Source organism: Neomonachus schauinslandi, chromosome X (assembly GCF_002201575.2).
Source record: "Neomonachus schauinslandi chromosome X, ASM220157v2, whole genome shotgun sequence".
In the NCBI taxonomy this organism is placed as follows: domain Eukaryota; kingdom Metazoa; phylum Chordata; class Mammalia; order Carnivora; family Phocidae; genus Neomonachus; species Neomonachus schauinslandi.
Window position 1 is genome coordinate 17,376,555 of NC_058419.1, and position 24,551 is coordinate 17,401,105.

The following is a 24,551-nucleotide window of genomic DNA, read 5'->3' on the forward strand; positions in this document are numbered from 1 at the left end:
CTGTCGTTTCCTGACTTGTTAATTTTAGCCATTCTGACTGGTGTGAGGTGGTATCTCATTGAGGTTTTGATTTGGATTTCCCTGATGCCGAGCGATGTTGAGCACTTTTTCAGAAAACACATTTCTTTCTGTCTGAGTCTGAATACAGAAGCATTATTACCAAATACTAAAGACGGTCATTTTGCTACAGTGGTAGGCTATATGTCCAGAGGTTAGGAGGGTGGTTAGTAGAAGTTGTTGAATCACTTAAAGAGAGAGATAATAAATAGCCTGATTGCAAAATTCACTATCAAACCACATCTGGAGAATTGTGTCCCCTTTTGAGCACCATCATTTAAGGAGGATGTTGACAACACTAGAGTGTGTCCAAATAGTGGTGCCCAGGATAGTGATGGGGGCATCTACAAATTGAGAAACCTTGCTATATTGGGATGTACATTAACTCAGTTTATTAGCTCTATTAATCTGTATCATTTATCTTTTTATATATTATAAAATATATTTTTTTGTTCAGTGCCAAATTTTTCTTTATAGCTCTGATTTTTACATTGTTCCAATTTTTCTTGGACATAACTCTTGACTCCTTTCCACGAAAGATGCAGAGGAAATCCTCCCCTAGCTTAAGTGTACATTATTATCTGACCGCCCCCCCCCAAAAAAAAATCAATGGGCTGAACTTCCTTGTAGTAATTCTAGCCCTTGGCTTCATTTCATGAAACCTCCAGTTGCCAACCTCAAGCTGAGCATCACTTTTCACCTTGCGTTGTTTCCTATAAGTCCCCAAGGAGCCTTCGCTTGAGCAGTTATGGTTTGGTCTGTTGTCCTGGGATGTAGAAATAAGAGGGTTGGGCAAAACCCAGAGATGTGCTAAGTGGATTCCGAGCTGTGAAAGTTAGAGCAGGGAGCACATGTGCGCTTGAGGTTAGATGTGAACCGGAGCCCTTTCCCCCTGCCATCTGCATTGTTTTTATTCTTCCTGCAGAAGAGTTCATGATCTTTTGTAATTTTCTTTTTCTATCGATCCAGCAGTGCTAGTAACAGAAACTTAAAAAAAAGGGTTATGGCAGTACAGTCTATGGAATTTCACTGTCATACATCTTGCACATTAGAGAACACATGCACTGTGGGCTAGAGATGAAATTTGCCTTGTAGAGAATTCATTTTAGGGTAGCAGTCCTCCTTCCCTTACCTCATGCTGCCCCAAGGCAAAGGTGAAAGTACGACTCTGCTTTGTCGGTCTTTGGGCTGTAATTTCTTCGAATACATTTCTATCTGGAGAGGCGAAGCCAATGGGAAAATAATGAACTTTTAAAAGAACTTGACTTTCTACAAAGATTTTTGAGGATATGTGTGTTGGCGCTAGGGCTGAGGGCAGCTAGAGTGTAACCATTGCTGGGAGACACTAGTTTGAAGCTGACTACTTCTACTTTGCAGTTATGTGACCCTGTGAAAGTGCTTAAACTGTGCTGAGCATCAATTCCATCCACCATAAAATGGGGATCACAATATCAAATTCAGAAAATTGTTGTAAAATGTAGATATTGTAATATTCTTGGAAATGCTTTGTAAACACCAAACCATATAGCTCGTGAGTAATTTTAAGATGGGATGGTCTATCATTTATTTCCATCTACCCAGCACTTCTATACCCCTAGTACTTAGCACAGAGCCTAGTATATAATACATGATTGGTAGCTGAAATTAAAATGAATGAATAGCTTCAAATCTCCAAATTTCTGATGATTTTAAAGAATTCATTGACTGATCCTTTGTATTGGGCTGGATGATCTCTTGGCCTCATGGCTTCATTCAACCTTTAGATGCAAGGATTGAGACTAGAGTAGCATGAGGGGTTAGGAAGAAATTGCCATAAAATAGATAACTTCTCCAGGAATTGCCTTATGTTCTAAACAAAATAGGACAAAACAAACAAATGAGCATATCGCAGTTGATGGACATGAAGATTAACTTTTTTGAGTGGGCTTGGAAGCCCAGTAGAATTACACCAGCATCTGCTCACCATTGCTGGGCATGCCATAAGCCCAAGGGAAGAATCTAGCAAGCGTGTTCCACCATGTGAGGGATCTGGGGCAGATGGTGGTGGCACAAACTAGAGCTCGATATTGGACTAAGTGATCCCAAGGAGCTGGTGGAGTACAGTCTCTTTAGTAGTCTTAAAGTAGTAATAATTTGATTTTTCAAGGCTCATGAATTGGCATCATTTAGATTACATCTGTCATGGACCTTTGCACTTTGGAAGGAAACGAAAGTACTAAGTTCATTTTAAATGTCTCAGGATACTTGGTTATTTTTGTTTGTTGGTCAACTGTCTTATTTCTTGAAAAACCTATCATTATGGTTGTTTTCCTTTCCCTCATATAAATGTGGAACTCTGATTATTTGGGATAATTTGTGTCTGGAGTGTTGCAGTTTGGAGAAAATGAGATGATGACATTACTACTTTCTTTCTCAAACCAGTGACACTAACTAGGCCTTATGCCAGGGGGTAGGGGCAGCAGATGTAATCTTGAATTCATAGTCTCTGTAGAATAGATGAGGTTTCCAAGCCATGCGGAAGCCAAACTTTACCAAGGAAGCTTAGCAGTCATCCTTCCAGATGTTCGGCTTGCAAATACCAGAGGTGTTATTTGCAATATCAAATGTATAGATAAGTGCATGGATTGTTTTTTTTTCCCATTCAGATACCCATTTGGGGGATACATTCCATTTTCAGGTCTGACAATCTGTCAGAGAGCTCCCTTTAAAGTTATCTTGAGAAAATCTACCAAAAATGATTAAATTCGTGATAGTTTTTTTTTTTAAGATTTTATTTATTTATTTGAGACAGAGAGAATGAGAGACAGAGAGCATGAGAGGGAGGAGGGTCAGAGGGAGAAGCAGACTCCCTGCCGAGCAGGGAGCCCGATGCGGGACTCGATCCTGGGACTCCAGGATCACGACCTGAGCCGAAGGCAGTCGCTTAACCAACTGAGCCACCCAGGCGCCCTCGTGATAGTTTTTATTCTTGGCCAAGAACTTGCCTCTCCTCAGGGGCTGAACGGGCTTAAACTGTTATGTGAGTTTATATGGTGGTATATGGTTTGTTGCCAAATATTTATCTCTGTCTAAAAATGAAATGTCTTGAAATACATTTTCTTTTTAACTGAATAAATCAATGAGAGAGAGAGAAATAACTTCTCATTTATCCAATTTTTAATCAATATTCTCATGAGAGGCCGAAATATTAACCGAATCCTGGCTTTTGTCATTTGAAATACAATTTGTGTGTTTAAGAATTTATGTGCACATCAGGATTTGGACTTCATGTTCAGAAAGGAAAATTGATTTATTGGAGCAAACAACCGTAGGAGTAGTCAGGCAATGCTGGAAATGAATATGAGTCAATTATTTAAGGCAAATGGGACTTTAATCACCATAGCAATAGAGAAATCTCAAATTCAGTTGCACCCTGGGTTTTCAAGCTTTAATCTCTGGGCATTTCTGTGTCTCTTATTTTGCAGAGGCCTTTGAAATTGTTGTTCGTCATGCCAAGAACTACACCAACGCCATGTTCAAGAACAACTATCCAAGCCTAACCCCACAAGCTTTTGAGTTTGTGGGTGAATTTTTCACCGATGTGTCTCTCTACATCCTGGGCTCTGACATCAACGTGGATGACATGGTCAATGAATTGTTTGACAGCCTGTTTCCGGTCATCTACACCCAGCTTATGAACCCCGGCCTGCCTGAGTCGGCCTTAGACATCAATGAGTGCCTCCGAGGGGCAAGGCGTGACCTGAAAGTATTTGGGAATTTCCCCAAGCTTATCATGACCCAGGTTTCCAAGTCACTGCAAGTCACTAGGATCTTCCTCCAGGCCCTGAATCTCGGAATTGAGGTGATCAACACAACTGATCACCTGAAGTTCAGTAAAGACTGTGGCCGAATGCTCACCAGAATGTGGTACTGCTCCTACTGCCAGGGACTGATGATGGTCAAGCCTTGTGGTGGCTACTGCAACGTGGTCATGCAAGGCTGTATGGCAGGTGTGGTGGAGATTGACAAGTACTGGAGAGAATACATTCTGTCTCTGGAAGAACTGGTGAATGGCATGTACAGGATCTATGACATGGAGAATGTCCTGCTTGGTCTCTTTTCGACGATTCACGACTCCATCCAATATGTCCAGAAGAACGGAGGAAAGCTGGCCACCACGGTGAGTACCAGTCTGCAGTTTTCTAAGGAATTGGGTCCTGTTGGGATGGGGCAGTCTGGCCAGCATCAGGTGCTGAGAGAGAGAAGTGAGGGTAAGATCAGGGGGTAGGCAGGGATGGTAGAGAGACTGAATGATCTCATGGAGCTAGGCAGCACATTAAGACCACAGACTATGGATGGGGTGCCTGGGTGGCTCAGTCGGTTAAGGGTCTGACTCTTGATTTCGGCTCAAGTCATGATCTCATGAGTCATGGGATCAAGTCCTGCATTGGGAATCTGATCTCAGCAGGGAGTCTGCTTGAGATTCTCTCCCTCTGCCCCTCGCCCTGCTTGTGCAAGCTCTCTCTCTCTGTCTCCTCCCCTCTCTTTAAGATAAATAAATAAATCTTCAAAAAAAAAAAAAAAAAAAAAGACCACAGGCTATGGAGTCATAATGCCTGGCTTGAATTTTAGCTCCACCTACTTACCTGCTGTGAGACCTTGGGTGAATCATCTTATCTTTATGAGCCTCATATTGCTGATTCATAAAATAAGGCTAAAAAGATTATTTTCTTCATAGGGAGTAACATGTGTTAAAACATTTGGCATGTGTGTGGTCCATGGTAAGTCTTCAGTAAATATTAGCTATCATTCCCATTGTTGTTAGTCATTGTAAACCTCATGACAACACTGTGAGGTGGGTGTAATTATCTCCATTTCATAAATGAGGAAACTGAAGCTCAGTGAAACTCTAACTCACCCCAGGGCATCCAGCTTTAGTTAGCGGAAGAGCCATGATCCAGAAATGGATCAGGTTTCCCTTTAATTATGTTATCACCAGTTTTTCTGATTGTGATTTCACACTCATGCTCTTAATCGCGTATATCACATTACCCTTTTGGGTAGTGCCTTTAAACACAGGAGGCCCAGCCAGAACCCACTAACTCAACCTACACAAGAACATAGGTGAGGCAAAGCATCCGCGTGCTCCGGCGGTTGTTTTTGCAGCCTTGGTTATACCAGTGTACCCCTGATGGGCTTTGTGATGGGGGCAGGACAGTTCTGTTAATGGGGCAGCAGTTGGCTTGGTTTCAGCCACACTGCACCTGCCGAGCTAGAGTGTGCACATTCAGAACCACAGGAGGCACCCACTTTCCAGCGCAGAACAGAACCCACGGCCCAGAGCTACCAGCAGATCCCACGAAGGTGGTCGTGACTGATCCCTGAATGCCGCCAGCTTTGTAGACAGAGGTGGCAAAATCATATACCACACTACCCTTCTTGAACTCCAGCCACATTCCAGGTGCTCTGCTGGCCAGTTCACATATGATTTCACAGCAGTCCACAAGATAGGTCCTAATAATGTCCCCATTTTACACAGGGGGAAATGAAGCTTAAAGAGGTTCAATACCTTGTGCAAGGTCTCAAAGCTGTTAAATGGAGGTGGGGGATCTGGGATTCAGACCCAGGCTGGGCTGGCTTGGTTGACACAGACTCTTAGCGTTTACACAGTGCAATTGCTGTGTACTCGGAGCCATTGCTTACCCAGAATGTGGAGGGCAGATTGGGCCATTTAGTCTGGCTTTAAACTCGGGAAATACAAAGCGATGGGGGTAATTGGTTTCTTCGGTGAGTTAAACTAAGAAGGAGGATAGAAATGGTGCAAGCGGCAGCATGGCTACTCACGGAGCTGCTCTAATTGCCCCATTCACAATGTTAGCCATTTAAAACACATTTACTGAGAAAATATTTTATAGTAAAATGAACAGAAATGTCCTATCTAATGATAGTGTTCTTCAGTGGCTAATTATTCCCTTGACTGCTTTATAATTTGAGGCCAGATTCTGGGGACTTCTACAAAAGTAAATCTCACGGAACTAGAAAAATGAGAAGTCGATGTGTTTGTAAGTTGCCCCACCTGATAGTGTTTGAGGGCCCACTATGTGTCAGACACAAAGCAAGGGTGCCAGGGGTGTGGAGGTGTCTTTAATAAGAAGAAAAATGAGGAGACAATATTAAAGACAGGGTATGGGAATGTTTAAATGTTGCCTCTGATATTGGTCGCTTCACGGCAACATAATGAATCTTGAAAACGGGATCTCCTCTAGTGCTTCTAAACACAAAAAATAGGGTGGGGAACTGGTAAGGGGTTAAGGGCACTGTTTTGATGGGGCTCTAGGTGTGAAGGCTTATTTAGTAAACATTCATTAAGCATCTGCTTTGTTCATGGCACTTTGCCAGGTGCTGGGTATTCATAGTTACCCAAGACATAGTTCTTGTGTCTTACAAAGGTCAGTCTAGTTGACAGACAGATGTGTAGCTGAATAAATTTCACTGTAGTGGACATTTCACCATAATGTGAACGTTGGAAGGGCCATGAGAGATTAGCCAGTCCAATCCCATTGATCTACAAATGAAGAAATACAGTTCAGGGAGGCTTGCCCAAAGTTATATAATTAATGGAAGAGCCCAAAGGACTAGAATCCAAGGTCTTCTGCGGCTTCAATCTGGCGCTTCTCTTACTACCATGCCGGTCTGTCTCCCATTAGACTCCAGACTTTCATTCTAAAAGCTCCATTAGGATTTTGCAAAGACATCATGAACTTAAATTGGATAGCTATTTCAGGGTGCCAGACCTGCTGTATTTTAGGTGCATACATGCGTGTGTGTGCGTGTGCGTGCACGCATGTGCGTATGTGCCCACATGCACGCTCATGCAAGAGGGCGTACATTTCGTGTCATTATCATTCAGGAAGAAAGGCCTTGGCTGTCAAGAGGTGCTCAGTGATGCAGTCCCTTTCTGTTTTGGCCATTAAGGGCCTGATTGCTCCCAGCTCCCAGCTGGTTATGAGAGCGTGAAGTCTGCCTTCCCCAGGGAATGCCTGAGCTAGAACAGAAAGCATATGTAAACCCTGCCTTGTTACTGTTTTATGACAACCAACTCTAAGTAATATATCCCAAATGGTGGGGGTGGGGGAATCATTGGCCAGGTGTGATCCAGCCCATACTCTGTACAGGCCAGAAAGGGGCTGGGCCATTTACGGGGTGGGGGTGAGGGGAAGTGAGGGTTGGGGAGACTGCAGAAGTCTATTCATGTTAACAACCCCGCAGAATGCCCCAGAGCGAAAGCTGATTTAAAACTAAAGCATTAATGAGGTTCTGCTGTAGCACCCTCACCTTCCTGTTGTGATAAAACGTAAAATCCTGCCAGTCCGTCCTGTTTGAGGTTAAGTTGTGGTGAGAGACCTCTTTGAAAATATGCTCTTTCTGAGTTCTGATGAGACCACCTTTTCAGCCAGCTATACGCCGTGCCGTAAGTCCTGCCATACTGGGACTTTGCTCCTTGCTTTGGTGGCTTCTATCTTCCCCAGATTATGAAGGATATTTTGGTCTTCTAAGTGAACCAGGCACTATTAAATTTTTGTAAGTACAGCCTGTTAGTACTTTCATTTTCCCTAAGATAGTTTTCACTTCGTCCACCTACCCAGTGGAGGCATGCGAGTGAATGTCGGGGGTGTTCCTCACTGGCAGCTCTCCTGGAGGTGGTAAACATCTGCTTCCCAAACTTGGCTCATCATCGCTATCCCCTGTGGAACATGTTAAACAGACTCCTGAAGTCTACCCCTGGGGCTTCTGATACCACAGGTCTGTGGAGAAGCTGGAGAATTAGTCATAGAATTTGTCAGTTTAAAAGTGCCCTCACTTGATCCTGATACTCCTTTGGGAGCAAATCCAGCCACCTTGTTTTGAAGATAAGGTAAGGCCCAGAGACTGGGAGTGAATGACAGTTAATGGCAATGCTAGGATCTCTGATTTCTCATCTATAAAATGGGGTTGATATATGGAAATGAATTGAAATGATAGGTGCAAAGTACCTGGTAGAGTTCAAGGCACATGGCAAGTGCTCGCTTAAACCCAGTCCAGTATGTTTTCTACCACATTTTTCTAAGTGCCAAATGGACAATGAGTTCTTCTTAAACTTTTTTTTTTTTTAGATTTTATTTAGTTTTTTGACAGAGAGAGAAAGAGCACAAGTAGGCAGAGAGGCAGGCAGAGGGAGAGAGAGAAGCAGGCTCCCTGCTGAGCAGGGAGCCCGATGTGGGGCTCGATCCCAGGACCCTGGGATCATGACCTGAGCCGACAGCAGCCACTTAACCAGCTGAGCCACCGAGGCGCCCCTTAAACTTATTTTTTAAGTGCCAGGACATTTCATGTCATGTTTGTCCAAAGAGGTGACTAAAATATTGTGTGAAAATGTGTGTGTGTGTGTGCGTGCACGCGTGTGTGTGAGAGAGACAGAGAAGCACAGAGACCGAGCGAGATTGAGAAAGAAGAGGGAGGAAAGAAAGGGAAGGAGAGAAAATTTGTGCTGAGATGTCCAAGAAGGTTTAAATGATGGGACTGTAAATAGATCCATCTTGACTCTTTATCTACATTTGTGAACTAGGTTAAATATCATGGCCCCAAGTGAGTACTGAGCAGGTTTTTTTTTTTTTTTTAATTTTTTTTTAAGATTTTTTTATTTATTTGCGAGAGAGAGAATGAGAGACAGAAAGCATGAGAGGGAGGAGGGTCAGAGGGAGAAGCAGACTCCCCGCTGAGCAGGGAGCCCGATGCGGGACTCGATCCCGGGACTCCAGGATCATGACCTGAGCCGAAGGCAGTCGCCCAACCAACTGAGCCACCCAGGCGCCCCTGAGCAGGTTTTTAATAGGATTTGGGTGAGAGCATCACTGTTAAATTTATCAGCACATTATTGAATTCCGCGTCTTACACCTTGAAGCAAATACAAATATGTACAGTCATCAGTACGTGTATTTTCAACACTTGTCGCACCACAACCCCGTTGTCAAATGCGACAGCCTTCTTTTAAAAATGCAATGGTTTTTATTTGGAAACCATTTTGATTGTCATCACCACATACCAGTGTACGGATTAGAGGCGTAACCGTTGTGCGTTTCCTACCCATTGATTAAATGATTAATAACAGTTTGGATGCTCACTGCTCTCCCAGAAAGTTTCCCAAAAGTCTCTCTGATTTCATTTACTTCCTGTACCCCCCACAGTCGTTGCTCACATATCCTCACGCGGCTGTTTGCCCTGTCAGTTCCTCCTCTCCCACAAGTTCATTACTTTGGCTTGCTATATGCTTCACTGAACGTTGGGCAAAATTGCAACCTTTCCTACCACCACTCCTTCTCCCGGTCTTTCCTCGCTGTGATATTTATTTTAGCATGATCTGAAATAGGACTCATTTCAGGGAACATTAATGAGTGCTCAACTGCAGAGGTACCACGATAGACACCAGGAGGCACAAGGAGTGGTAGAGAGATGACCGTGACCCTGTTGCCGCGCTCAGGGGTCACTTTGCTAGCAGGTAGCCAAGCTAACACCTAAAGCCAGACCTGTCGGACTCCAAAGCTCATGCTTCTAACCGTCACTCTATGGCTCTCTCAAATACTTCACCTCTGTCTTCACCAGAATCTCCATTCCCTGAACGGAGGCTAACTCGGTTTTTACCATCTTGTTTAATATCCTGTCTTACTCTCCGCTGTTTTTCCAGCTGCACAATCAGGGTTTGCATTCATTCTCCCTCCTTGGAGACTCTTGCTATAGTTTTTCTCCATGAAGGAGCAAAAGGCACGAGATTTTTAGTCTTCATAACACTTAAAGGCACAGAGAAGTTTCTTGGGGAAGGAGGACTGTTTGTGCAGGTGATGAAAGAGCCAGTCACGCATTGAAATGACTTTGCCTAGAATCTACGTGAGCAGTGCCAGTGGTGAGGAATGCTTATTTTTCCATGGCAATGTTTGGAATCTGCCCATTAGACCAACAGATGGTTTTTAATGCATTTGCCTTTGATTCTGCCCCTTCATGGTACATCCGGGTCTCCATTATGGAGTTTCCTCAGCAGGAACATTGTATACTGAGAACCTAACCTACTCCGGTATCCAAGTACATCCATTTCCTTTGCTAGAATTTCTGAAGATACCTGCAGCAAAGTCAGTATTTATTAAATGTGTGCTAGGAAGCTCTGCGGAAGATTCTCTGTTGATCCTCAACAATAATTCACTCTATCAAATTCTTATATTTTGCTGTCTGTGTGAATGACTGTAACTCATCAGAATTTCCAAGATGAGCCCTCCCTTCATCTCTGCTTTGAAGGCTGAGGTTAGAATGTCAGAATGTCAGTGTTTCTCTCCTCGTGCTATCACTTTGGACTTTCATTTTTTAGTCTCCGATAGAGATACCTTGTCTGAATTCATACAAGCTGTTTTCAGTACAAAGTGGTTTCAAAGTGATAAAAACAAGTAAATGACTCGCTACCTAATTAAGTGTCCGCTGGTCAGCATCTAGAACTGTGGTAAGCAGCTTTATTTGCATGAGGTCCATTTCTGGAAAGACAAAAATGTTTATAGGCTGCCATTCTTTCTTCACTCACAATAAAAATAGCTTTAGTGGGTCCCATGGGGGGAAATACATAGTTTTCAAACATAGATTACCTACTTATTGCAGAGAAACATACAAAGGAAAAAATTGGCACCACTTTTAGGCACTAAATGTTAATTTCGGGGCACGTTTCAAACAGTGGTCACACAGTGGTCACACAGGGGAAGCTTTTATACATGCTTCATCCTGAAATTATATATATTATGGCTCATATTAGGAAATTAGGCGGGCCCTTCATGAATCTAGAATTACTCACCTTTACCTTGGCAAAAAGTGGCAGTGTGATTACCAGTTTTCTCTATGTTCTGAATCTTTAGAAAGAAGTTTTTTCTTTCTGTGGTCTGTGGACTGATGTCGCAAGACCATGTCCTCAGGAACTGCGAAAGATCAGAGATCTGTACCCTAATTACAAGCTAACATGTTTGTTGGCCACAGAGTTTAATGGATGCTGGTTAAAGACACGAGACTCCCTGGCTCAGAGATGAGGGACAGTGTATTTCTCACAGCAGTGGTAGCCGGAGCATCCGCATCTGTGCCAGACCCCTGAGCCCCGATTCCCATGGGGTAAGGCAAAGGGGACCAGATGACTCCCGCACCCCCAGTAAGCCGCATTACAGGAGCAGAGCCTTGAGCTTCTGGAACTCAAATCTTTGATAACAGGTAGTGAGCCTGCAGGCTCTTCTCTCTGAAGGTAGGCACTGTGTATCTCTGTCTTCCAAGACTGTCCACTCTTCAAGGGTACTGGAAAAAGAGCCTGGGGAGAAAGTGCCTATGTGTCTACGACAGGCAGAAACCCAGGAGACCCATGGAAAATTGGCCAACAACACAGGATCCCCCAAACTTGGGCAAAAGTCCACAAAGATCACCCCATGACCTGATCTTCCAAGAATCTCTGTGCCCCCAGCATTGGCCGTGAGGGGAGTCCAAAATGCCTTTTCTGTGTTGAGTGGCCAGGGCATGGGAGCACGGTGAGAGCAGCCTTGACCCTGGGGAGGCAGGCAAGCCCCCAGATGCTTGCTCTCTCCATCGCACGCTGAAGCATCCCCAGGAAACCTGGAGTCATGTACACGGCGTGATTCCCCTCCCCGCACCTGGAATAAGGTTCCTCTCGGCAGGGGGAGCGCGACACCAGGCACAGTAGCACCACCGGTGACCTTGGCTCTCTTGCCCCCCTGGCGCCTGGGCATTCTGCTACCTTGCTCAGGTCTCCGGCGACCAGTGCTTCCTACTGGGACTGTTTCGGAGCAGGCAGTCTCCCCGCCCCCACCCGGAAAAATGAAAACCTATTTTGAACACCACAGAAGCACGTTGAAATGAAGTTACTCTACAGTACAGCAATCTCCTCGGGTGGGGGCGGTTATAATTTTGCTGTGATCAAGTGCATCACAAAAAGGGCAAAGACGAGGGACTTTGGGGGCAGATTTCTTCTAGCTCATTGCCGCTTTTGGAAGATAAACTACAAAACTGCATGACCCACAGCTGGCACAATTTTCTGAGTGCTGATACTGGGCATGGACTGGGGCTCACAGTTCACCATTCCTCTCCTTGTGTGGGGGGGAATGCTAATAGGGCAAGACAAATAACCTCTGTTTTGGTGAAAGTACAGACTTCTTAATGTGCTTTTAAAATGTCCCTTTGGGCACTGGGGCTCAGAATTCATCAGACTTCTCCAAAGCAATGCTGGAAGGGGCATGAAGGATCTTATTGGGGTGATGGAATGTTCTAAAACTGGTCTGTGCTGATGGTGGCACAACTTAAGTCAATTTAATAAAAATCATTAAATCGTACACTTGACATGGGAGAATTGTCCGAATCCAGAAATACGCCTCAATAACATTGTAAAAAAAAAAGATTTCATAAAATAAAACACTGTGGAATTAATACATAAAGCATTTCAAATACAACAATGTATAAGCACATTATAAAATAGCTAGTAAAACAATGCTTGTATAAATATTAACCATATCATTCAAATAAATTACCATATAAAGTAAAACAGAAACAAATAAAAGCAAATTCTGGAAGCTAGAAGACAAAAAAAAATGTCCCTTTGGGAAGTGTATAACCCAGCAAGGGTGCTTTCATATTTCATATGGGGGTGGGGGCGTGCGGGAGGGTTGATGCTGCCTTCTTATTACCCAGTTCAAATCCTTTCGGAAGAATATTCAGAAAGCGAATTAATTTTTCCTTTTTTCATTCCACTCAGAATGCCTGAAACAGATAAAGTAGGAAACGGAGTCATTATATTTGGGCGCTGTCTATTATCATTTACTGACTGAGAATCTATCTAAGCCTTGCTGCTTTTTGCAGATAATTAATTTTGTTCCTAAATGTAGGAAAGAGTGATTGTAATCAGTATGTTTGTACTTTCAGCCACAAATAGAGCCCATCAAAGATATGCAGTACAAATAAACCTCATAAAATATGCAGCCCAAGCACTGCTTGAAGTTAATGTGCCGTCTTTTTTTTTAAGAAAAAAATTATATGTATGATTTTTGAAAGTCATTCTTGGTATTCTTATGTAGTTAATAGATGAACTCCTCTTTTTCTAACTCAAGCCCACACTCTGAATTATTTTTATCGTGAAAACTCATAAACTCGAGCTCAAGGGGACTTTTATTCAGCATGGAAATCAACTCATCAAACATACACATATTTCTGAGATCTGGGTGTGCGTTTTTCTTATGCTTCTAGAAAATTATGAATAATCAGATCGAAGTTTGAGATTCAGGTTCATGGGATGAAACCCAAGAGCATGGTTATTTGTGAAGGACTCCCTCTAAACTCTTTAGAAAGACTTTTTGTACTTTTTTTCTGGCCGCCTACACCAGCGTCTGTTCTAAGCCAGTCCCTTGTCCCTCTCCTTCACAATTGTACCTTGCTCGGTGTCTTGTTCATTTAGGCCCTGTAGTTGGTTGAAAATGATGTTTAATCATGGTTCTGTCGTCCTGGGAAGCACCTTTCTGCTTCTGCTGATTCTCTAATGTGTTCCCTCTCCTGAGAAGTAAACTCACTTCACTTAGCAAAATTATATATCGTCAGAAAACACTTCAAAAAGGTTATCAAGGGCAGAGATCTTAGTCCCCGTGGCGCAGATAGAGGGGATATATTTAAATGTACGTGGGACTTTTTCATGCTTCTGCAATTGCCCGCTGTGCAAAATAACATCAGCCCAGGAATCAGAATAGGGATGCGGGGTCTCCGCCTTGTGCGGCCCCAGGAAGTGGCCTGGGAGAAGTGAGTTAATCTGTGCAGTGAAGAAGATCGTGACCATGAGTGTGGTCACGGAGCACTTGCCGTGTGCCACACACAGTTCTAAGCTCTTTACATGAACGGACACATTTGATGCATACGACAATCTGGATTAGGAAGGAATTCTCAGTTAGGGCCATTTTCCAGGTTAAAGAACGGAGGCAGGGAGAGTTGAAAGTGGGTGTCAGCCACAAGGCTGCTTCAGCGGCTCTCTCCACTGCCGGGGCTCCCGAGGCTCATCTCTTGCCGGGGACCAGACCCGGTCTCAGACTGTGTAGACAGTCCCGCTGCAGGGGGGCGCCAGCTGACTCGGTGGAAGTGTGGCAGGAGGGAGAGCTAGGAAGTTGCTAAGGGACTCACATCCCTGCCTGCTCGCTCAGTTCTAATTCTTCATGTTTCCTCCACGTGGCCTTGAGAATAGCATGGAAACTTCCAATGGGCTTAGCTTTTTCTTCTCTGCTCTTCCTCATACTTGTGCTAATCCTAATTAGATTTTTCTAAATCTGCTTGGAGCTCAGACTTCCCCCAGGATCAAGGGCTATTCCATTTTTTACCTTTTCTTTAAAAAAAAAAAAATCCGTTCTTGAAGAGCTTAGGTTGAAAATATACTTAAAAAAATACATGGCGCCTCCATTTCCCCCCTTTCAGATCAGAAATCCAAAGAATAGTGAAAAATACCAAGTGCTGTGGTTTTCTTATTCTACATTAAAACCCTGCAATGATCTCTTTCCAAACATGGAAGGAGTTCTGTGATAACTGTTTCTGATTTACTCCAATGTCCCATTCGCCTTAAATTCTTCATGTAAAATGAATGGGCTTCTTCACTGTAGCAACCTTCTAGTAGATTTTTTTTTTTTTTTACAATTATGAACACTTCAAATCACCTTTGAACAGTCTCTTCACAAGTTCCCTAGACATAAAGTACTCTAGACAAAAGAAGACACTCAATTAGTGTCCTTACTCTGATTAAAAATAAAGCAATAATTGTGATAAATTGGCATAATCAAACTTGACAGAAAGAAGGTATAGAAGACATGTTACATCTCCTTCCAGTATGAAAAGGATGTTAACAAGCTCCAGATCACAGAGGGTGGAAGAAGACACACTGGTGGAAACATTTCCCTCACACATCTGTGTTTATCAAGTTTTAAAGTCTGTTTCCTCCCTGACCATTTCTTCTGAATCTGTAATCCATTGATTGAAACAAAATTAATGCATAACTCAAACTGCTCTGCTGTGAAAAGCCCCATTCAGAATTGTCTTGGTTCTGGTTATCATTGACCAAAGAGTCTTCGAGATGCCAGGAATAATAAATTACAATGAACATCCATTTTTAATAGCACCATAAGAGATTTTTAAGAGCTAAGCTCTTGAGATGGAAAGCAGAGTCAATACCCTGCACAGGAATGGGTCAGCTTGGTGTTGCAAGGAGCAGAGTAAGAAAAGGTTGTGTAGTAGAAAGAACACGGGCTTCAGGGGTTCAGATGTAAATCTCTGCTCAGCCATTCCCTATCTTAGTGACCCTGGCCATAGTGCATCATCTTCTCCCTGAAACTTCGCTGCTTTATCTGTAGAATGGGGATACAAATGCCAAACTCTGGGGGGACGCCTGGGTGGCTCAGTGGGTTAAGCCTCCGGCTCTTGATTTCGGCTCAGGTCATGATCTCGGGGTTGTGAACAGAATCTGCTTGAGACTCTCTCCCTCCCTCTCCCTCTGCCCCCCCCCACCACTCACGCTCTCGCTCTCTCTCTCTAAAATAAATAAATAATAAAATCTTTTTTAAAAAGCCAACCTCTGAGAACCACTATGAAAATTGGCAATAATGCCTGGTACACAGTAGCACCATCAAGTCTGACATGTAACATGATCTGTCTTCTATGCTGTAAGACCACGGGGCCTTTTCTTTCTAGGTCTTCCCTCAACATGGGGCCGTTCATCTCTGTGGTCCTCTCATTAGCCGTACCAGCACCGATAAATATTTACCGAGCTCCTGTGGCAAAAACCCTATGCCTGGGGCGGGTAGCCCAATTATCAACAAGCCGTGTCAAGAAGCTAAACCAGTTGGGTTGCAGCAGAATTTCTGGATTCTTTGCCTAATGTTAGGGTGGCTGTTTGAGGTGAGGCTGCTCATCGGGGTACTCCACGTTCATCCTAAAGACGTGACGCCCCTACTAGTCTTTGCACTCACAGCTTGGTGTGGCCTTGAGCAGGTTTGTTTGGCCTGAGTGGCTGTAGGCCTCTGCTTCCATTGGCCCAACTCTGCTACTGAAAATCATGTTCCGCCAGATGTTCAGGTGACTTGATTCCCAGCCAGGCAGGACAAGTTGAACACACAAGTTTGCTAGCTGCTCACAGTGGGCTTCATAGAAGACTCATGAATAAAGGGCAATGTGATATATCTAGATTCCTGATGAGGATTTTGAGCATTTATCTTCGTTTGCTCGGGTTTAGTGCTGAAATTCTTGGGAGGGGAGGGAGGACTCAAGCTGTGTTTATGGCTCCTTTGTTTTCGAGTGTGTGTGGTGCAGTATAATGCTAAATTGCTTTTACTGTGTACCACTGTTAAATGATGATTAAATTTAGGTTGACATAAAAATGAGCAGATATCTACTATATGTCTTTGGGATAATTAATGATACCCCCTTGTTTGAGATAATATCCTTTTATTAAATCCCTAAATTTCCTTGTCTGTTCTTATCCATCTTGCCCACTCAGAGTCTCTTCCCCCTTTATAATGACTGGCAGCCACCTTTCTGATCCCTGGGATTGGGTTATCACTCTAATTCTTTTGATGGAAAGAAAGAGGAGGAAGCAAGGGGAGTTTGGGGAAGTAAAAGGAAGATGGGAAGTGAATCAGACCATTTGGAAAATTTTTTTTTTTCTAGGTACGTGTCCTCTGCAGTTTTTTGCTTAATATAATCATTGACCCAGTCAAGCTAGCACAATACAGATAAGTCACAAATTTCAGATTTGAAAAATACAGAAAAATACAGGGGCATCTGGCTGGCTCAGTTGGTAGAGCATGTGACTCTTGACTTAGGGGTCGTGAGTTCAAGCCCCATGTTGGGTGTAGAGATGACTTAAGGAAATAAAAAAAAATACAGAAGAATACAATATATCTCAAATATGATTTACTTGCCATTCTCTTAAGCCAAGCATCAGTTTTAGTGTGTGAGGCTACCATTCTCCTCCCCTCATCTCTACTAAACAATTTCTTACATGGAGTAGGTGTTTCGTTCTTCTCTTAAATCAAGCTAAAGGGGAATGGAGTTTCTGCTTGGGATAATGAGGAGCCATTGAGAGTACAGAGAACATGAATCTTCACCCACAAAATCAGAAGTATAAGAAAAAGTACATTTATTATTATTATTTTCTTGCTTTCTCTTTTTAAATGATAGACTCTTTTTAGAGCACTTTTAGGTTCACAGCAAAACTGAGCAGAAAGTACCGAGTTCCCATGGACCTCCTGCCCCCACATCCCCCCTCCTCCTGCCTCCCCTAGTATCAGCATCCAGCACCAGAGTGATACGTGTGTTAAAGTCAGTGAACCTACACTGACACATCATTATCACCCAAAGTCCATGGTTTACATTAGGGATCACTCTTAGTATTGTAAATTTTATCAGTTTGACAAATGTATAGTGAGGCATTATAATATCATACAGACGAGTTTCACTGCCCTAAAAATCCTGTGTTCTGCCTATTCATCCCTCCCTCCCCTCTAACCTCTAGCAACCACTGATCTTTTTACTGTCTTTTGTTTTTGCCTTTTCCCGGATGTCATATAGTTGGAATCATACGGTATGAAGGCTTTTTAGATTGGCTTCTTTCACTAAGTACTGTTCATTTCAAGGTTCCTCCATGCCTTTTCATGGTTTTGCAGCTCATTTTTTTTTTTCTAATGCTGAATAATATCCCATTGTCTGGAGCATCTTTTATATTTAAATCAATTTATTTATTTATTTATTTTTAAAAAAGATTTTATTTATTTATTTGACAGAGAGAGAAGCAGTGAGAGAGGGAACACAAGCAGGGGGAGTGGGAGAGGGAGAAGCAGGCTTCCCACCGAGCAGGGAGCCCGATGCGGGGCTCGATCCCAGGACTCTGGGATCATGACCTGAGCCGAAGGCAGACGCTTAATGACTGAGCCACCCAAGCGCCCCATATTTTTAAATCAATTTAATTTCAACTCCAAATCTTTATTCCCACTGGGTTAGTGGTAAATCCCCCCTCATTACTTTTGTAAAAAACAGCTTTGTTGAGATAGAATTCACATAGAACACATTCACCAACTTACCCATTTAAAGTGTACAGTGTTTTTTAGTATATTCATGGAGTTGTGCATCCATCACCAAAGTCAATATTAGAAGAGTTTTAGCATTCCAAAAGAAACTCTATACCAGATAGCTGCCACTTCCCATTCCCCATTCCCCTGCCCCTGGCGACTGCTAATTTACTTTCTCTCTCTCTGGATTTGCCTATTCTGAACATTTCATATAAATGAAATCCTACAATATATGGCTTCTTGTGTCTAGCCTCTTTCACTTAACATAATGTTTTCGAGGGCCATCCATGTGGTAGCATGTATGAGTATTTCATTCCTTTTTGTGGCTGAATAACATTCCATCGTATGGATAGACCACAGTTTGTTTATCCATTATCAGCTGATGCACATTTGAGTTGTTTCCATTTCTTGGTTATTATTCATAGTGCTGCTAAAATCATTCATGCACAACTCTTCGTGTGGATATATGTTTTCATTTCTCTTGGAAATATACCTAAGAATGGAATTGTGGGTCATATGGTAACTCTAGGTTTAACCTTTTGAGGAATTGCCAAACCATTTCCCAAAGCAGCTGAACCGTTTTACTTTTCCCACCAGCAATATATGAGGGTTCCAATTTCTACACATCTTCACCAGCAATCGCTATTATCTTTCTTTCTTTTATTATAGCCATCCTAGCTGATTTGAAGTGGTATCTCATTGCAGTTTCAGTTTGTGTTTCTCTAATGACAAATGACGTTGAGTAATTTTCATGTGCTTATTGGCTAGAGATGTATATCTTCTTCACTGAAAGGTCTATTGAGATTCTTTCCTAAATTTTTAATCAGGTTATTTGTCACTTCATTGTTGAATTGTAAGCATTATTTATATATGTTGAATACTAGACCTTTATCAGATATGTGATTTGCAAGTATTTTCTTCCATACGGTGGGGTGACTTTTCACTTTCCTAATAATGTTCTTTAAGACATAAATGTTTATGATTTTGATGAAGTCCAACTTATCTGTTTTTGTGTATATGGCATATCTAAGAAACCATTGTCTAATTCAAACTCGTGAAGATTTACACCTGTGGTTTCTTCTATGAATTTTTATAGATTTAGCTCTTATACACAGGTCTATAATCAATTTTGAGTTAATTTTATACATTTAATGTGAGGTAGGGGTGCAACTTTATTCTTTTGCTTGTGGATACTCAGTTGTCCCAGCTCCATTTGTTGAAAACAGTAGTGTTCTTTCCCCATTGAATGGTCTTGGCACCTTTGTCAAAGTGAATAGACCATAAATGTATGGGTTTATTTCCGGACTCTCAATTCTATTCCATTGATCTGTATGTTTATCATTATGCCAGTACCATGCTGTTTTGATTACTCTTGCTTTGTAGTAAATTACAAAACTGTGAAGTGTGAGTCTTCTTACTTTGTCGCCTTCCAGATTGTTTTGGCTATTGGGAATCCCTTGTAATTCCATTTCAATTTCACAAGCAGCTTGTCCATTTCTACAAAGAACTCAGCTGGGATTTTGATAAGGATTGCATTAAATCTGTAGATCGTTTGGTGGAATATTGCCAGCTTAACAATATTAAGTCTTCTGATCTATGAACATGGAATGTCTTTACATTTATTTAGGTCTTCTTTAATTATTTTCATGGTTGTTTTGTAGTTTTCCGTATACAAGTTTTGCACTTCTTTTGTTAAATTTATTCCTAATATCATAGTTTTGTTATTGTAAATGGAATTGTTTTCTTTTTTTAAAAGGTTTTATTTATTTATTTGAGAGAGAGAGAGAGAGCACAAGCAGGGGAAGAGGGAGAGAGAGAGGGAGAAGCAGGCTCCCTGCTGAGCAGAGAGCCCGACCCAGGGCTTGATCCCAGGACCCAGAGATCATGACTTGAGCCGAAGGCAGATGCTTAACTAACTGAACCACCCAGGTGCTCCTGGAATTGTTTTCTTAATTTAATTTTTGCATAGTTCATTACTTGAGTATAGAAATACAACTGGTTTTTGTATATTGATGTTGTACCTGGTAGCACTGCTGAACTCATTTATTGATTTTAATAGTTTTGTTTTATTTTGTTTTGTTTAGTCCTTGATGTTTTCTGTATACAAGATCATGTCATCTGTAAATACAGATGGTTTTATTTCTTCTTTTCCAATCTAGATGCCTATTATTTCTTTTCCTTTCCCATCCATCCCTCCCTTCCTCCTTTCTCTCTTTCTTATTCTCTTTCTTTCTTTATTTCATTCATTCATTCACTCATTCATTCATTTTTCTTCCTTTTGCTGTCTTTCTTTCTTGCCTCATTACTCTGGCTTGAACCTCTAGTACAATGTTGAACAGAAATGGCAAGAATGGACATCTCTGTCCTTTTCCTAATATTGGAGGAAAAGTCTTCTGTCTTTCCCCATTAAATATAGTGTTAGCTGTGGGTTTTCCCTAAATGCCCTTTATTAACTTGAGGAAGTTCCCTTGTATTCCTGGTTTGTTGAATATTTTTATTATCAAAGTATGCTGGATTTTATCAAATTCCTCTTCTACATCTAGTTTATTTCTCCTTCCAGTCCAATTTTGTATGTGTTCTTTATTCTATTAATATAATAATTATATTGATTACCAGATGTTAAACTACTCTTGTATTCCTGGGATAAAGCTCACTTGGTCATGGTGTATGATCCTCTTTTATGTTCCTGAATTTAGTTTGCTAGTATTTTGTTGAGGATTTTTGTACTGATATTCATAAGAGATACTGGTCTGTAGTTTTCTTGTAGTCTTTGTCTGGTTTTGGTATCAGGGTTAATACTAGCCTCATAGAATGAGTTGAGATGTGTTCCCTCCTCTGTTATTTTTTGGAAGAGTTAGATGAGGATTGGCATTAATTCTTCTTTATGTGTTCAGTAGAATTTGCCAGTAAGGCCATCTGGTCCTGGGTTTTTCTTTGTGGAAAGATTTAAATTGCTAATTCCATCTCTTTATTTGTTTTAAGTTCATTCACATTTTCTATTTCTTCTTGAGTCAGTTAAAGTAGTCATTTTAGGAATTTGTCCATTTCATCTATGTTATATAATTTGTTGGCATTTACTTTTTTTAGTATTCCCTTAAAACTCTTTTGATTTATATAAGGCTGGTAGTAATATCCCTTCTTTCATTCCTAATTATAGTAATTTGAGGGTTTTTTTTGTTTTTTTTTTTGTCTCAGTCGGTCTAACTAAAAGTTTATTAATCTTGTAGACTTTTCATGGAAAGAAAGTTCTTTTTCTATTCTTGATTCCACTAATTTCTGTTGTAATGTACTATTTCCTTCCTTCTTGGTTTATTTTTAATGTGCTCTTCTTCTGGTGTTATAAGATGACAGTTTAGGCTATTGATTTGAGATTTTTTTTTTCAAAATAGTTATCTACAGCCATAAATTTCCCTCTATGTGTTGCTTTAGCTGCATCCCATATGTGCTAGTATATTTTCATTTTCATTAATATCAAAGTATTTTATCATATTCCTTGTGATTTCTTATTTGACCTTTTCATACTTAGGGTCTTAGAGACTACATATTAACCAGTGTATTGTTTAATTTCCACATATGTGGTTACTTAGGAGTGTGTGGTTTAATTTCCATATATACATAGATTTCCTATATTTCTTTCTGTTATTTCTTATTTCATTCCATAGTGGTTGGAAAACATACTTGGTATGATTTCAATCCTTATTCACTTATTGAGGCTTGTTTTATAGCCTAACATATGATCTGTCCTGGAGAATGTTCCATGTGCAGTTGAGAAGAATGTGTATTTTGCTGTCATAGGGTACAGTATTCTATAGATGTCTGTTAGGTCTTTTTGGTTTATAGTGTTGTTCAAGTCTTCTGTTTCCTTGTTGATGTTTTGTCTAGTTTTTTTTAATCCACTACTAAAGGTGAGATATTGAAATCTCCAACTATTATTGCTGAATTGTTTATTTCTTCCTCCAGTTTTGTCAGTTTTTGCTTCATGTATTTTGGGGCTCTATTTAGATGCATGTGTTTATAAATGTTATATCATTCTGATGGATTGACCTCTTTATCAGTATAAAATGGTCCTCTTTATCTCATAATATTTTTGATCTAATGTTCATTTTTTTCTCATATTACTATAGCCACTTCTGCTTTCTTATGTTTACTATTTGCATAGTATATCTTTTTCAATTATTTTACTTTCAATCCATTTGTATCTTTGAATCTAAAATATGTCTCCTGTAGATAGCATATAGTTGCATATATTTTTTTTATCCAAGCTGACAATTTCTCTTTTAACTGGGGTGTCTAATCCATTTATATCTAATTACAGATGGTGTTTGACTTAGGATGGTTTGACTTACGATTTTTCAACTTTATGATGGTGTGGCAGTGGTACGCAGTCAGTAGAAACCTTACTTCAGATTTTGAATTTTGCTCTTTTCCTAGGCTAGCAATATGTGATACTCTCTTATGATGCTGGGCCGTGGCAATGAGCTCCCAGTCAGCCACACGATCATGAGGGCAAATTACGAAAACACTGACAAGCATTCTGCCCCCATACAAACATTCTATTTTTCACTTTAAGTGCTGTATTCATGAGATATTTACCACTTGATTATAAAATAGGCTTTGTGTTAGATGATTTTGCCCAACTGTAGGCTCACGTAAGTGTTCTGAGCACATTTAAGGGAGTCTAGGCTAAGCTATGATGTTAGGTAGGTTTGCTGTATTCAGTGCATTTTCGACTTATTTTCAACTTATGATAGGTTTATCAGGATGTAACCCCATCACAAGTGGAAGAAGATGTATACTGATATGGTTAAATTTACACTTGCCATTTATGCTTTGTTCTCTATAGAGGGCATATCTTTTTGTGCCTCTATTTCTCCTTTGCTGCTTTCTTTTCCCTTAAGTGATTATTTTCTGGTGTATCATTTTAATCCCTTTAAAGATTTTTTTCCCACTATTCTTTGGTTATTTTCTTGGTAGTTGTTCTAGGGGTTACAGGACACAGCATGACCTAAAATCTACTTCAGATTTTTACTAATTTAATTTCAGGAAGGTACAGATATAATGGTCCTTTGGTTTTCCTCAAATGCTCTGTCCACTCCAGTGGCCAAATAACCGTCTATTTATTTTCCTAGAGTTTGAAGATGATCTGTTATGTTGGAATGGGGCCCGGGGTAGTTCTTTACCATCAGTTCTGCCAACCGATCCTGACTCATTTCGCAGCTATCCGCTTTTCTTTTGCTCAGTCTTCATGGAATCCTAACTTGCCTCTCTCCCTACAATCCAACATACTTTATGCTTTCTTTTGGCCACATTGTATCTCACTGTGACATCCGGGTTAGTACTGTTCAATAGAAATATAATTCAAGCCACATATGTAAGTTAAAATTTTTTATTTTTATTTGTTTATTTTTAAAGATTTTATTTATTTATTTGACAGAGAGAAAGACAGCGAGAGAGGGAACACAAGCAGGGGGAATGGGAGAGGGAGAAGCAGGCTTCCCGTGGAACAGGGAGCCCGATTGTGGGGCGGATCCCAGGACTCTGGGATCATGACCTGAGCCGAAGGCAGACGCTTAACAACTGAGCCACACAGGCGCCCCTAAAATTTTTTTTTTTTAAAGATTTTATTTATTTATTTGAGAGAGAGAGAATGAGAGAGAGCACATGGCGGGGGGAGGGTCAGAGGGAGAAGCAGACTCCCTGCCGAGCAGGGAGCCCGATGCGGGACTCGATCCAGGGACTCGATCCAGGGACTCCAGGATCATGACCTGAGCCGAAGGCAGTCGCTTAACCAACTGAGCCACCCAGGCGCCCGCCCCTAAAATTTTTTAAAACCACATTCAGTGGTGCCTGGGTGACCCAATTGGTGAAGCATCCAGACTCCTGGTTTCAGCGGCTCAGGTTCTGATCTCAGGGTCGTGAGCTGGAGCCCCTTGTCGGGCTCCGTGCTCAGGGGGTAGTCTGCTAGTCTGCTTAAAAATTCTCTCCCTCTGGGGCGCCTGGGTGGCTCAGTTGGTTAAGCGACTGCCTTCGGCTCAGGTCATGATCCTGGAGTCCCGGGATCGAGTCCCGCATCGGGCTCCCTGCTCGGCAGGGAGCCTGCTTCTCCCTCTGACTCTTCCCCCTCTCATGTGCTCTCTGTCTCTCTCATTCTCTCTGTCTCAAATAAATAAATAAAATCTTTAAAAAAAAAAAAATTCTCTCCCTCTGCCCCTCCCCGCACTCCTTCTCTCTCTAAAATAAATAAATAAACCTTTTTAAAAACCCACATTTGTTTTTTATTTTTATTTTTTTTTAAGATTTTATTTATTTATTTGACAGAGAGAGACAGCGAGAGAGGGAACACAAGCAGGGGGAATGGGAGAGGGGGAA

The 24,551-nt window shown here is 41.5% G+C and overlaps 1 protein-coding gene across 3 annotated transcripts in view; it reads left to right on the forward strand.

Moving 5' to 3' along the window:
- GPC3 (glypican 3) overlaps positions 1-24,551 on the forward strand; it is a 407,184-nt gene that overhangs the window by 213,113 nt on the left and 169,520 nt on the right. For all 3 annotated transcript variants that reach the window (XM_021684303.1, XM_044911673.1, XM_044911674.1), the window contains one exon: positions 3,522-4,216. In XM_021684303.1, coding sequence (XP_021539978.1) covers positions 3,522-4,216 — 695 coding nt within the window. The remainder of the gene's footprint in view (positions 1-3,521; positions 4,217-24,551) is intronic.